Source organism: Notamacropus eugenii, chromosome 4 (assembly GCF_028372415.1).
Source record: "Notamacropus eugenii isolate mMacEug1 chromosome 4, mMacEug1.pri_v2, whole genome shotgun sequence".
NCBI classification, from domain to species: domain Eukaryota; kingdom Metazoa; phylum Chordata; class Mammalia; order Diprotodontia; family Macropodidae; genus Notamacropus; species Notamacropus eugenii.
This window is the reverse complement of record NC_092875.1, coordinates 407750648-407763698: the sequence shown is the minus strand read 5'-3', so window position 1 is coordinate 407763698 and position 13051 is coordinate 407750648. Positions and strand designations below refer to the sequence as shown.

Here is a 13051-nt window from a genome sequence, read left to right as displayed (position 1 = left end):
CATTTGGTTTTATTTCTAAAAAATGATACCCCTCAAAATTTACATGGGGGGGCATCACAAGAAAGGGATTTTAGGTAGTTTTTTAAAAAATGCCTTTGGACCATGTGCTTATGTCCTAACTGTACTTTTATAAGAGGCACTTTCCTGTTAATTCTATAGAGTGTTTGTTACACAATGACTGTGGTGATGACAATTAAGACTAAGCTATTTTCATAATCCAGTTTCTTGGAATGAACCAAGCAAGGTTAACCCAGACAATCCAGGCAACATGAATTCTTTAGCGATGTGGTTTTCCTACGTGGATTGTTAAATCCATCTCTTTTATGTGACTGAGGAGGCCCTGTAAGGTCTCGACTTAGACATGAGAGAAATGACTATTAATAACCAATGATTCGGGGAGATTCAGAGCTCCCCCCTTTTTCTAAAGGCCTGATTTCAAAAGTTCAGTCTCTTGAAGGGCACTATTGATAATGAGATTAGATTAACTTTCTTAACAGTCTTGTTCAGACCCCACTTAGGTGGAGAAGCTATTGCGTTCTACTTAGGTTGGGTAGGGATAAATTCTTTGACAAGATTGCCCAAGGCTGGGGGTGGTCTGGGTATAGGGAGACTCTCTCTTTGATGGGATGCCCCTCAGCCCCTCATTGATTACTCCAGGAATACTCCTTATTCAAAGGGCATATAAGTGTGAGCCTGCTACCATGACTGCCGTTGGGATTTGAGAGTGTTACTGGTCCTTTTATTAAAATGCTGTCATTATTAATAAAATGACTATACTACCCAGAAATTATGTCTCTTGACCTTTTTCAGCATCACAGAAACTTAGCTCTTATCTTATTACAAGATAGCTATGCAGAGCTAGCTGTGGGTAAAGTGCTGGACCTCGAGTCAGGAAGACTTCAATTAAAATTCTGTCTCAAACCCTTACTATGTGACCCTAGGCAAGTCTCCTAACCTCTCACCCTCAGTTTCTGCATCTGTAAAATGGGGATAATAATAGCACCAATCTCCCAGGGTTGTTGTGAAGATAAAATGAGAAAATATTTGTAAATTTTTTTTTACATAAACCTTAAAATGCTATATAAATGCAAGCTATTAAGATGATTACTTCACTTGAGATTAGAACTAGTGTTGAACATGAATCTCTTGCTTCACCTGGGAGCTTTCCTTTAAAATTTGTGGAGTGTTACTGTAATAGAGTTTTCATAACATGCTAAAAAAACATATAAACTATATATGCCACAGAACATTTCTGCATCTTATCCAAAGAATTATGCCCCACTTCTGACACCTACTGGCTGTATGACTGAAACCAAGCCACAACCTCTAAGTGCTCTGGTCAACTCTCTAGTAGTCAAAGAAGATGCTGGTATACATATGGTAGATGGAGTCTGTTCATCCAGAAGTTCCCACTATCAATGAAATTTCAGATCCCTATTGTGAAAATACCAAAATTAATATTACCTCTGATTTGATTTCTACTATATTGATACTACAACGTAACTGATTATTACATGTAACTGTATTCACCTAGTTTGAGCTTAGCATGGCAATCCAGCTGAGTAAAAGGTTGGTATCTCTCATGCCAGTATCCCCTAGGATACTTCATGGACATCTGTTTGCTAACCCCACAAAATTACCATCCCCCAAAAGATATGGTCTGTCTTTCTGTTTTTGTGTAGTTAAGGGAGACAGCATGTCTGTTAGTTATGATTCCCTAGCAAAGACTACAGGATATAGATAGGCATCCATAAAACAATTAACATTTCTTAATTGTTAGAGAGGGAGTGATTAGCCTTACCTGAATGCCAGCCTGCCTTTCTCAATACAACCAATGGTAATGTTCTTGCCCTAACCCCACAACCTATCACCTTTTCTCCATGTCTAACAAGACCCCTACTTTGATGCATGTTAATAAAGGGGGCCCCTCCTTCTCTGGAGGGTCACGAGCCTTACAGAGGTAGCCACTCTGACCAGCTGTGTTAATAATAACATGCATTTTTCTCTGGAACATTCCTTAGCTTACCTTTATTACACTTTATTTGCCACACTACACTTATCCTATCCAAAGAGTTTTGGGGGCAGAAATTAACCCAGACATCTGCCAATAATATCACCCTCTCTAATTTGTTGGAAGTAACCTTACTTCCAAGTATTCAACAGCATTAAGCAAGAGAATTTAGTCTTCTAACCTTTTACATCTGGACTGAAGAGTAATGAGGCAAACAAATGTTTGATCTTGACTGGGCATTAGAAATATCTGTTGGATGGCTGCATTGTGGGCAGCCAACCAGGTATCGAACAGGCAGGAGTTATGAAGAAAGGGTTTGCCTAAACATGCACAGGCCAGACTTCTACCTCTATCCACCCGCTCTCTGCAGACACACCACAGATATAAACAATATGAGCTGCCCTCATCCTTGAGGGTATGTTAGGGTAGTTGGTTCTGCTATAGTAAGTCAGCTTCAATTTACTCCCCAGGGGATCTGTCCTGCTGTCCAGTTCAAGTCTTCACTCTTCATTAGGGTGGCTAGATAACATTCAGGACGAGCACATTGTATAAAAAAGTTAATTCTATTTTAAAAAAAAGATTGGAGGAGAAATGTCAAGAAGTTATCTATTAAGAGAACAGAAAGACGAATTCAGGGGAACTCTCTGGGTAGAGTCAATTTTATATATACGTTGATATGTATATTGTTTCTCTAGAGAGAACAGAAGCTTGCTGAGGGCAAGGCAAATCCTCTTAGACTGAAAACAAATAAAAAGATGTCTGAGAAGCAGCCTGACTAAAACAACAAGGAGGTTTCCAGTTAACAAAAAGAGAATGGGAAAAAAATCTTGAAGTTTCAAAAAATTTAGCCCAGCTTCTAAAAATTCAAAGTCACAGTCCTGTTGACCATCCTACTCCTGTCTCCAGAGGGTCAGAGATACTTGTCCCCTGAACCTTCAGACTCTAGACTTAAATAATTAAGAGTGCTTGCTTTGAGTCAGAGGATCTGGGTTCAGATCCTGGCTGTGCCATTGGTACTTATGTCACCTTGGACAAGTCACTTAAATTTCTCTGGGCCTCAGTTTCTTCTGATGTAAAACAGGGGAATGTAGATATCTTCTAAAGTTCTTTCCAATGCTAGATCTAGTATTCTCCTTTCTACACATTATGGCCAAGGCTCAGTAATTTCCCATTCTTCTATTCCTTTGAGGATGATCTCTTACTTTCTCCTATGATCTTTCATTTAAAATCTATGGAGTGTCCTTGCTTTGTATAGCATAATTTTTAAAAAAGGAAGGAAAGATGGAAGGAAAGAAGGAAAGAAGAAAAAAACTACATATGTAACAAAACAGTTTTGCATCTTATCCAAAGAGCTAAGTGAAAATCTGCATTTATCCTTCTCCAGATGTAGAACATGGATTTTTTTTTAAATCCATGCATATCTAATAGTTGTCCCTCTATCTAGATCTTAAACTAGAATTTAAGATTCCAGAGGAGGAATTAACAACCTTTCCCATCTCCCTCTCAGTTTCTTACCATTTTCTTTGCATCTACTACTCTAGGCAGCTAGATGGCCCAGTGGATAGAGCTCTAAGCCTGGAATCAGGAAGACTGGAGTCAAATGCAACCTCAGACACTTAACCTGGGCAAGTCATTTAACCCTGTTTGCCTCAGTTTCCTCACCTGTAGAATGAACTGGAGTAGGAAATGGCCAACCACTCCAGTATCTTTGCCAAGAAAAACCCAAATGGGGTCATAAAGAGTCAGACAAAACTGAAACACACTATAGGCCCCTCTCCTTCAGTTCCCCATCCTACACCCTCTTTCCTCCCCTATCCCCTGACTTTTAGATACAAACTCAAGAGCCCTTCCAATGGCTTGGTGGGTAAAGGTCTCCATACTTATTAGTGTGTACAACCAGCTGCCCTCCTCTCTATCAGACTATCTCACTAAAGATGGATTTTAAACTATTAATGTCTGAATTTTGGTTGCCTATGGTGGTCTCTTTCATTTATTATACTTGCCACTATATAACTGTCACTTAAAGTGTTATTTTACCTTTCTTAGAACCAATTATCACTGATTGGGTGAAGTATGCCTCTGTCCCTCATGAAATGGGATACTGATTATGTAATCAAAGCAATGTATGGGGAGAGACGCAGAAGGTTCAACAGACCCTTAAATTCCCTAGGCTCATTCTCTTCTTTCCCCAACCCCTCCACCTTTTCTCTTTTCTCCCTCCCTCCATGTCCACCCTCAGTGCTTATGTTCCCTACCAATGGACACAGGCATGCATGTCTGTTGTTTGATGAAGCAGAAAGATTTCTAGATTTGGCTCTGAAACCTAATGTTGCGTCCAGTTACCTGGAGTTAAATTTCCAGTACCAGAGACAAAATGGCAACTGAGAAGTCTGATCCCTGCCTACACACAGACCCTTTCAATTCTAACATTCTAACCTAGCAATCCTTAAACTTTTTGGTCTCGGGACATCCTTGGAAGTCTTAAAAATTAATGAGTACCCTTTTTATATACTTTTTTTTGAGGCAATCAGGGTTAAGTAACTTGCCTAGGGTCACATAGCTAATAAGTGTCTGAGGCCACATTTGAACTCAGGTCCTCCTGACTCCAGGGGCAGTGCTCCAACCACTGGTCCACCCAGCTGCCCCTTCTTTTGTATCTCTTTAAAATTATTGGGGACCTCAAAGAGCTTTTGTTAACATGGATTCCACCTATCAATATTTACTGGATTAAAAATTAAAACATACGTTTTCAAAATACTTCTTTATTAAATCATTTAAAATAGCAACAGCAAACCTATTATATGTTAACATAACATTTTTACATAAAATTGTATTTTCTAAAGCAAAAACAATTAGTAAGAAGAGTGGCATTGGTTTTCACATTTTTGCAAATCTTTTCAATGTCTGGCTGAGAAAAGACAGCTCATCTCTGCTTCTGCACTCAGTCTTATCGCAATATGTTGTTAAGACAGAAATATATGAAGAAAATTCAGCCTCACACAGATAAGTAAATAGAAGAGGGAAGAGAATAATACAGAAATTAGACTTTTCTCCAGAGTCCAAGCTGCATACATGTGAAAAAACCTCAAGTGACTCAGAAGCCTCAATCTGAATACCACTGCATTAGACAAAAGTAACTTTTAACAGTAAATTAAAATGTGGTTTATGGGAGATATGTCCTATGCTTATCAAGAATTGTGAGCTCAGTTCACAAGAGACTTTTCCATTTGGTTTATCAAGGCAGCAGCTTGAATACAAGCAAGGAATCAATGAAGTGATTAATCCCTTGAGTGAGGAACTGCAGAGTGAGAAAGTCCTCAGCCAACATGAGACACAACCCATCTATAACTTAGTACATAACACTGAGGGAGCTGCTCAACACACAGGGACGTGACTTACACAGTTAATAAATGTCAGAGATCAGATGTTAATCCAAGTCTTCCTGACTTTAAATCCAGCAGTTTCATTCCATCTGTCCTGCCTATATAAAGTGATTTTCACCCCAGTTATAAATCTATTGTTCCCTCTAAATTATATAGTATGGTAGGTTCTGTCTCTCATATTCCATTTGTAGCCTCAGAATTAGGAATGCAAGCTATTTGAACCCAAATGCTGAGGAATTTCTTCCTCTAATAAGTCCTTGACACCCATATTATATATGAGTCTTTACCTGGCTTTCAAAACATAAAAGGACGCTAACTGGTTCTTTAGTCCCAAACCATGCCCCGTGGCTGCAGTCCTCATAGACTGACTGACCAATCAGATGCTGGGGATGGCCCTTCCCTGCCTTCTGTTCTAACAAGCACAACCAGGTTCCCCTCGGTAACAGACTTATCTTGGTGACAACAGAAATTTCCCTGATTTCACAAATGTACCTCTACTTGATTGATCCTGACCCTATGCTGGTCAGCTCCACTGGTTCCAGTTCCTTTCCTCTAACACAACTGAACCATGAGAAATGAGAGAAGGTGGAAATTAATAAAGAAGTAAAGTAAGGAGGAGGAGCTGTAAACATGGGCAGTAGAAAGCAGAGGATATATTTTTTAAAATAGAATCAGGACTGGGATAAGGAAGAGAGAAGGATGAAAACAGCTGAGAAGTTAAAATAATGGAAGAACAGGGGAAAGAGGAAGATGAATGTTAAAGCAGAGAATCGTGGGCTCTGAAATCAGAGGACCTGAGTTCAAATCCCACCTCAGAGAATAACCATCTGAGTAACTTTGAAGGAGTTATTTGATCTCTCTGAGTCTCCATTTTCTCACCTCTAAAGTCGCAGAATCAGAGGTTCTTAACATCTCCATGTTAAGAACTTGTTCCGTGAACTTGTTTTCTTAATATTTTGATCAACTATATTTCAATGTGATTGGTTGCTATGTAATCCTTTGAATTTTGTTTTATGCATTTAAGAACATTCTGAGAAGGGGTCCATAGGCTTCAATTACCAAAGAAGTCTATGACCAAAAATGTTAAGAATCCCTAGACTAAATGATCTCTTAAGTCCTTTCCAGTTAAGATATGTGGGCAAAGAGATACTTTCAAAACAATAGGGAAGGGGGAAGGACGTCAAAGGGGAAAGGGAAGGGGAAGGGGAACCATAAACCAAAGCAACAAAAATCATACACATCTAATATACAAAGTCAGTTTTAAGCCTCCATTATCTAGTTTCAAGATAAGGATCATTTAGAGTTGGAAGTGACATCAGAGTTCCTCTAGTCCAAGCCACTCATTTAACAGATGGAAAAACAGGCTAAGAAAAACTGACTTGCCCAAGGTCCTACTGGTAGTAAGTGCTGAGGAAGGATTTAAATTCAAGTGCTTTGACACCAAATCCAGTATTTAATCAATTAACAAATATTTGTTAGGCATTTACTGTGAGTCAAGCACTATGCTAGGTATTGAGGATAAAGATACAAAAAATGAAAAATCCCTAAATAGAATATGCTTACATACTAAAATAAGTACATGCAAAAATACAGAAAGCATAAAGTTAAAAATACATATATATGCATATGTGTGAATACAAAAAGAAGTTAAATACAAGGTAATATGGATGGAAAGGTACTAAAAAATTTGGGGGGGGTGTAGAAAAGGCTTCATGTAGAAGATGGTGTCTGAGTTGCATCTGAATGGAAGAGAGAGATGAATAAGGCGGAGAGAGGGAGGGAGTGCCTTCCAGGGTCTGCCAGTGCAAAGGCACAGGGATGGAAGTTAAAGCATCCTGAGAAAAGAACAGTAAGACCACCAGTCTGGCCAGATTCAAAAAATGTGGAAAAGGAAGTAACATCCAAAGAGGATGGAAAGGTAGGTAGCTAAAACAGAGAAACTCCTCTAATACTAATCCTAACCCTTCTCCCACAAAATACCTAGTGTGGTTGTAAATAGTTAACTCCACCATCTTTGTAAGCTAATGAAATTGTGAGTCAGCCATTTACATTTCATTTTTAATCATGTCAGTTCTTAGATTACTGATTTCTTTTTCTCTCTAGAGAAAGTAGAGAAATTAATTTAGATGCTTGTTTGCAATAAAATGAATTCATTTTTAATTTTAATTTAATTAATTTCTTGTTAAAAATTTTCACCATCAAAATCCAAAATCCCTTTAAGTTTCCCCAAAGGGGAAGAATTTACGTGTGTGCTTCCTGGACAGCTTCATTGTCTGCGCTTGGTACATTCAGTTGTTTTTTTTAAAAAAACTAAATGTATACTGGAAACTAATTTATTTAGAAATATTAGTGCACAGTTTTATTTTTCCCCACCCCTAAGACTTTAAAATATGAGGGGGGAAAGAGTATTGACTAGAAGAAATTGATGTTTTATCCTGGAGGCAACAGGAAGCCACTGGAGTTGGTTCAGTAGAGGAGTCCTATAGTTAGATCTGTGTTTAAGGAAAATTACTTGGACTGCATTATACTGGGTGGACAGATTTGATATGGGGAGACCAATTAGAAAGATGCTGTAATAATCTAGGTGAGAGATGAAGAGGGCCTGAACTAAGGGGATAGCTGTATGAATACAGGAAAGGGGTTGGATGTAAAAGATGTTGTGAATATAGAAATGTCAAAATTTGGCCACTGATTGGATATGTGGGATGAGGAAGAGTAAAGAGTGATGACAAGATAATGTGACACTGGAAGGATGGTGGAACCTTCAGGAGAAATAGAGAAGTTTAGAAAATGGGAAAGTTTCAGGAGAAAGATAATGAGTACAATTTTAGAAGGACGCAGTTTCAAATCTTTCTTGGATATCCAGTTTGAAATGTTTACAAGGCAAGTGGTGATATGAGATTGAAGCTCAGGGGAGATACTGGGATTGGATATGTAGATCTGGAATCATCTGCAAAGAGATGCTAGTTAAACTCTGGGGAGCTGATGAGGTTTCAAAGACAGCCTAGAAAGGGACAAGGGAGAAGGGGAGTTGGGACAGAACCTTGAGGAATACTCAGTTAGGAGGTGTGATGATGAGCCATCAAAGGAAAACTGGGGAAAAAGTTGATAGCTAAAAGAGGTGAAGCAGAAGAAAGGTCACAAAAGCCAACAAGTACCTAGGAGATGGTGGTTAACAGTAGCAAATGCAGCAGACAGGTTAAGAGGGATGAACACTGAGAAAAGACCATCTCATCAATGGCAGTTTTGGAGAGAGCACAGTTTTAGATAAGTGATCCCAAATAGAGCCAGACTGCAAAAGTTTGAAGACAGAAAATGGAAGTAGCAACTTTAGACAACTTTTTCAAGAATTTGCCTTAGAAATTCCATTTTGCCATGCTGCCTCTATCCACATGACGGAACATGTTTCACATTCTTAGGAAAATGATGAAACTGAGAAGATCCTCCACTCAAGTCCTGCTCCAGTGCCTCATGGTGATGTAGACTGGTGATTCTGGATTCTTAAAGACTGAGCGAAAGGAAAGTAACCTCTGGCAGGACCTTCCAATCTGGAAAGGCTTCCTCTACAATTTGTCATTGGTCTGTTAAAGCCAATCATGGTTAATTTCAGAAAGGCTCATTAGCAGGTTAAACTCTGGGTATTATTTATTTATTTTTGCCACAGACCTCTACAGTAGAGGAGATTATATTATGGACCCTTAACACAGTGAATTGGACAAGGTTAACAGCTACTGTATTTACATCTAAAGCTTAAACTAAGTTGACCAGGATTAACACAAAAATAATACTAAGCCTCAGATTTATAATTCCCTCTTCCGACTTCCAAAATCTCTCTCTCCTGTACACCCTGAATTTCAAAACTGAGGGATAGGGGTGGAGAAACCACAATGCTCCCCGATTAAATAACGCACCACTTCACAGTAGTTAAACTGAAACGTGAGGAGAGGAATTTTGACCTGAAAGGAGGGGGAACAAAAAGGGGCCAGGCCAGTGCCAAAAAGAAATTAGGTGCTTTATTTATGGCAAAAATACGCCCTGCTACAGGAGTCACGCGCAGTTTTTCAAGTTCGATGTTTCCATACAGGAGAGGTGGCCACAAAAGAGCTGGTAGAAGGCCCTGGGCACACAGCAGCGCTCCTGCCTTCCCTTGGCGTGAAATCTGAAGCCCGGTTCTACCGCCGGCCCGGTGTCGTTAGATCAAATAAAAGTCTGGTCAGGTGCGAGCCAGTGTGGTACAGCGGGAAAGCAACCGGGCCCAAAAGACCCGTGAAAGGCCAGTCTCCACCACGGGTGGGGCGCACCATCTTCGGGGGCCTTTCTAGGCCTCAGTGTCCTCGCGTGTAAGGCGAGGAAGAGGTGGGCCCTTCCAGCTTTTAGTCGCTAATGCTAAGAGAAGGTTCTGGATGTTACCCCAGTATGCCCAAGAAACCATCCGGGACTAGGAGATCGCTTTAAAAATGCATCCACCTCGTGCCCTTCGCAGCCCCCGTCCAGGGGGTGAGGCTGGGACACGCGGCCTCCCTCCCGGCAGCCCCAGCCCGGGCTCCCCACCCTTCCCCCGGCGCCGCGAGCCCGCGCTCTGGGCCAGGCAAGCCTTAAAGTCCGGGGTCCTCAAGTTACCAACAAGGCCTCGGAGTTTGCTCGATCGCCTCCGAGCTGCCCCCTGGCAGCGCTTCCGCCGGGCAGGCAGGGCGGAGTTGGCCCGGGGCACCTGTCCCCAGCCCGCCTCCCCAGGCCCCAGCCCCTCCGGCTCTCCGGGTTCCCCGCGCGCCCTCCCGCCTGCCCGCCCCGCTCCGGCCCGGCCAGCGCTGCCAGAGCTCCCGGAGAGGCCAAGGGCCGGCGAGAGGAGCAGCCCGTACCTCCGAATGCCTGCCTCGTCCAGAAGAGCGCCAGGAAGGCGGCGAGAACGGGAAGGAGGCTGGCAGGGGGCCCCTTCATCCCGCCGGGAAGCGCCCCCCGAGCCCGGGGCACGTTCCAATCGCGGGCGGCAGCCCTGGCTACCTGCGCGGCTCGGGCCCCTCCCCAGCGGGCGCCCAGACCGCGCAGCGCGGGCCAGAGCGGGCCGGGCCGAGGGGGGCCGGCCTGGGGCGGTGGGCGGAGGAAAGGGGGGACTGAACGCGATCTCTGAGTTGCAGCTGTTGTGCTCTGTCAGGCCTGGCCACCGGGCAGCCATCGGTGGAGAAGTCCGCTCTGGAGGTCTGGGCTGTTTGGAGAGCCCGTCCTTGGGCATTAGCCCCGAAGTAGCCTGTGGAGAGGAGAGGTCTGCTGGGGCGGTCCCCCAGACCTAGCGCCCAAGGGCCCTGGCGCAGGGGTGCGCACCTCATCATGGCTAACTCATTCCTGGAAGTTTTTCTTGAGCATCGGTTTGGGGTATAACCTTAACATTTGGTGGAGGAGGTGGCCCCTGCCTCTCAGGTGTTAAAATGTTCTCGGAGTCTGATAAGACTTAAACCCTGTAAAAGCCTGGGGTTGTTTTTTAAATCATCAGTAACTTCTTTATTGTAGCAAACTCCTGGTCAAGTCAGCAAGAATTTATTAAGCACCTGCTATACTCCAAGCACTGTGTTAATGGATGGACAAAGTATTGTCCATCAAGGAAATCACATTGGAATGGAGGAGCCAGTATGCACCAACTATGTGCAAATAAGATCTATAGTGTAGATATATCTACATAATGCACATATCTATATCTATATCTATCTATCTATCTATCTATCTCCAGATCTATCTGTCTGTCTATCTATCTATCCAGATCTATCTGTCTATCTATCTATCTATCTGTCTGTCTGTCTTTCTATCAATCTGTGTCCGTCTAATCTTTTTTTTACTGGAGACTAAGTAAATCAGTTAACTTTTCAGTGCCCCAGGCAACACATTAGAAATTGCAAGGAAGGTGTCAACTTGGTAGATTTCACCATGAGGCTCCTTCCTGCCTTTCCTGAAACAAAACATCATACTAAACGAGTGGACATTGAGTGAAAAGGCAGAGTCCTGCCTAACCACTAACCACTGAGAGGTTAAGTGGTCTTAGCTGGAGGCCTGCTCAACAGTACAAGGCAGTATTTATTCTAGTAAACCAAATAAAAAGAATTATAAACCTTCAAAGTAGGTAGACATCTCTGGTCTGGTCTGGTCTGGTGAGGGAAATCTTTATAAAGAAGAGACTTGAACCGAGTCAAACCTATGGCTAAGACATGGTTAAGGAAAGAGAAAGGTGTGGGATGGGGGGGTGCCATTTTTGTCAGTGAGAACAGTACCCACTAAATGACTTAGTATGTCAAAGTTGGAAAACACCTTAGAAATCACCTTCTAGCGGAAAGAATATTGTATGGGAAAATCAGAGGATTCAGTTTTCAGTATCCATGTTTTGCCACAAGTTGTTTAGCCTTGATTAAATCTTTTAACCTCTTTGGGTATCAGTTTTGTCATTTGTGAAATGAGACAACTGGACTAAATGTTGGGCCTAAATGAGCTCTAGGCACCAGGGCTAGAAGTATTCACGACAGTCCTTTGAACAAGCTACAGTTTGCTGATTATTTTTTAAAATGCAGTACCTTGAACTGAATACAGTACTCCATAGTGTTGTTACAGGTGAAATATCTCCTCTCTGACTTCATATTGTAGGTAACTGCTGCCAAAAGATCTGCTAGGTGGCACGGTATACAGAACACTGAGCCTGGAATCAAGAAGACTCATCTTCCTGAGTTCAAATCTGGCCTCACACACTTACTAGCTGTTTGACTTTATGCAAGTCATTTCACCCTGTTTGCCTCAGTTTCCTCACCTGTAAAATGAACTGAAGAAGGAAATAGGAAACCACTCGAATATCTCTGCCAAAAAAGAAAAAAACCCTAAATGGGGTCACAGAGAGTCAGACATGACACAAATGACTGAAAACAACAAAAAAATTGGGGTAGCTGGGTGGTGCAGTGGATAGAGCACCAGAATAGGAGTCAGGAGGATCTGAGTTCAAATCTCACCTCAGATACTTGACACTCACTAGCTGTATGACCTTGGGCAAGTCACTTAACCCCAATTGCCTCATCCTGGGTCATCTTCAGTCATCCTGATGAATATCTGGTCACTGCATTCAGATGGCTCTGGAGAAGAAGTGAGGCTGGTGACCTGCACACCCCTCCCTCACTCAAAACAAAGTCAAGTGCTAGTCATGTCATCATTTCTCTGATGGCATGGTCTTCTTCGGAGGTGAAGGACAAATACACAACTGCTGCCCAAATATATTTACACACAATGCAGAAACTGAAAAGGTAAAAACCTAGCTTTTATTATTAGGTTCAAGCCTCAGAGAAAAAAACAAAACAAAACAAACCTGAATGACCATTAGGATTCTAATGTAGGCAAGATTACATCAGAGTGACAGAGAATTGCTTCTGTTACATGTTGCTGCTTTGTACATTTCTCTTAAGTCATAAAAGTTAAAAAGACAGATTTATAATAGCATACTTCCTTAAATGTCATAAAAGTTGAACAAACTTAGTAAAAAATGTCAAAATCTCATACATCTCAAATAAAATCTCTAGGTAAAATGAGTCAGGTTACAGATTAAACTACATTGACTGGTTTCACAAATAGACTCAATTGAGGGAAAAGATTTACATGTCCCCAAGGGGTCAAGAACATTTGAGATTCTTCCTTT

General features: G+C 41.8%; 1 protein-coding gene across 1 annotated transcript in view; it reads right to left on the bottom strand.

Moving 5' to 3' along the window:
• LOC140501743 (chondroitin sulfate proteoglycan 4-like) overlaps positions 1–10542 on the bottom strand; it is an 85902-nt gene extending 75360 nt beyond the window's left edge. The window contains exon 1 of the mRNA XM_072605634.1: positions 10254–10542. Within this exon, the coding sequence (XP_072461735.1) occupies positions 10254–10332 (79 nt within the window). The 5' untranslated portion in view covers positions 10333–10542. The remainder of the gene's footprint in view (positions 1–10253) is intronic.
• Positions 10543–13051: the final 2509 nt, after the last annotated feature.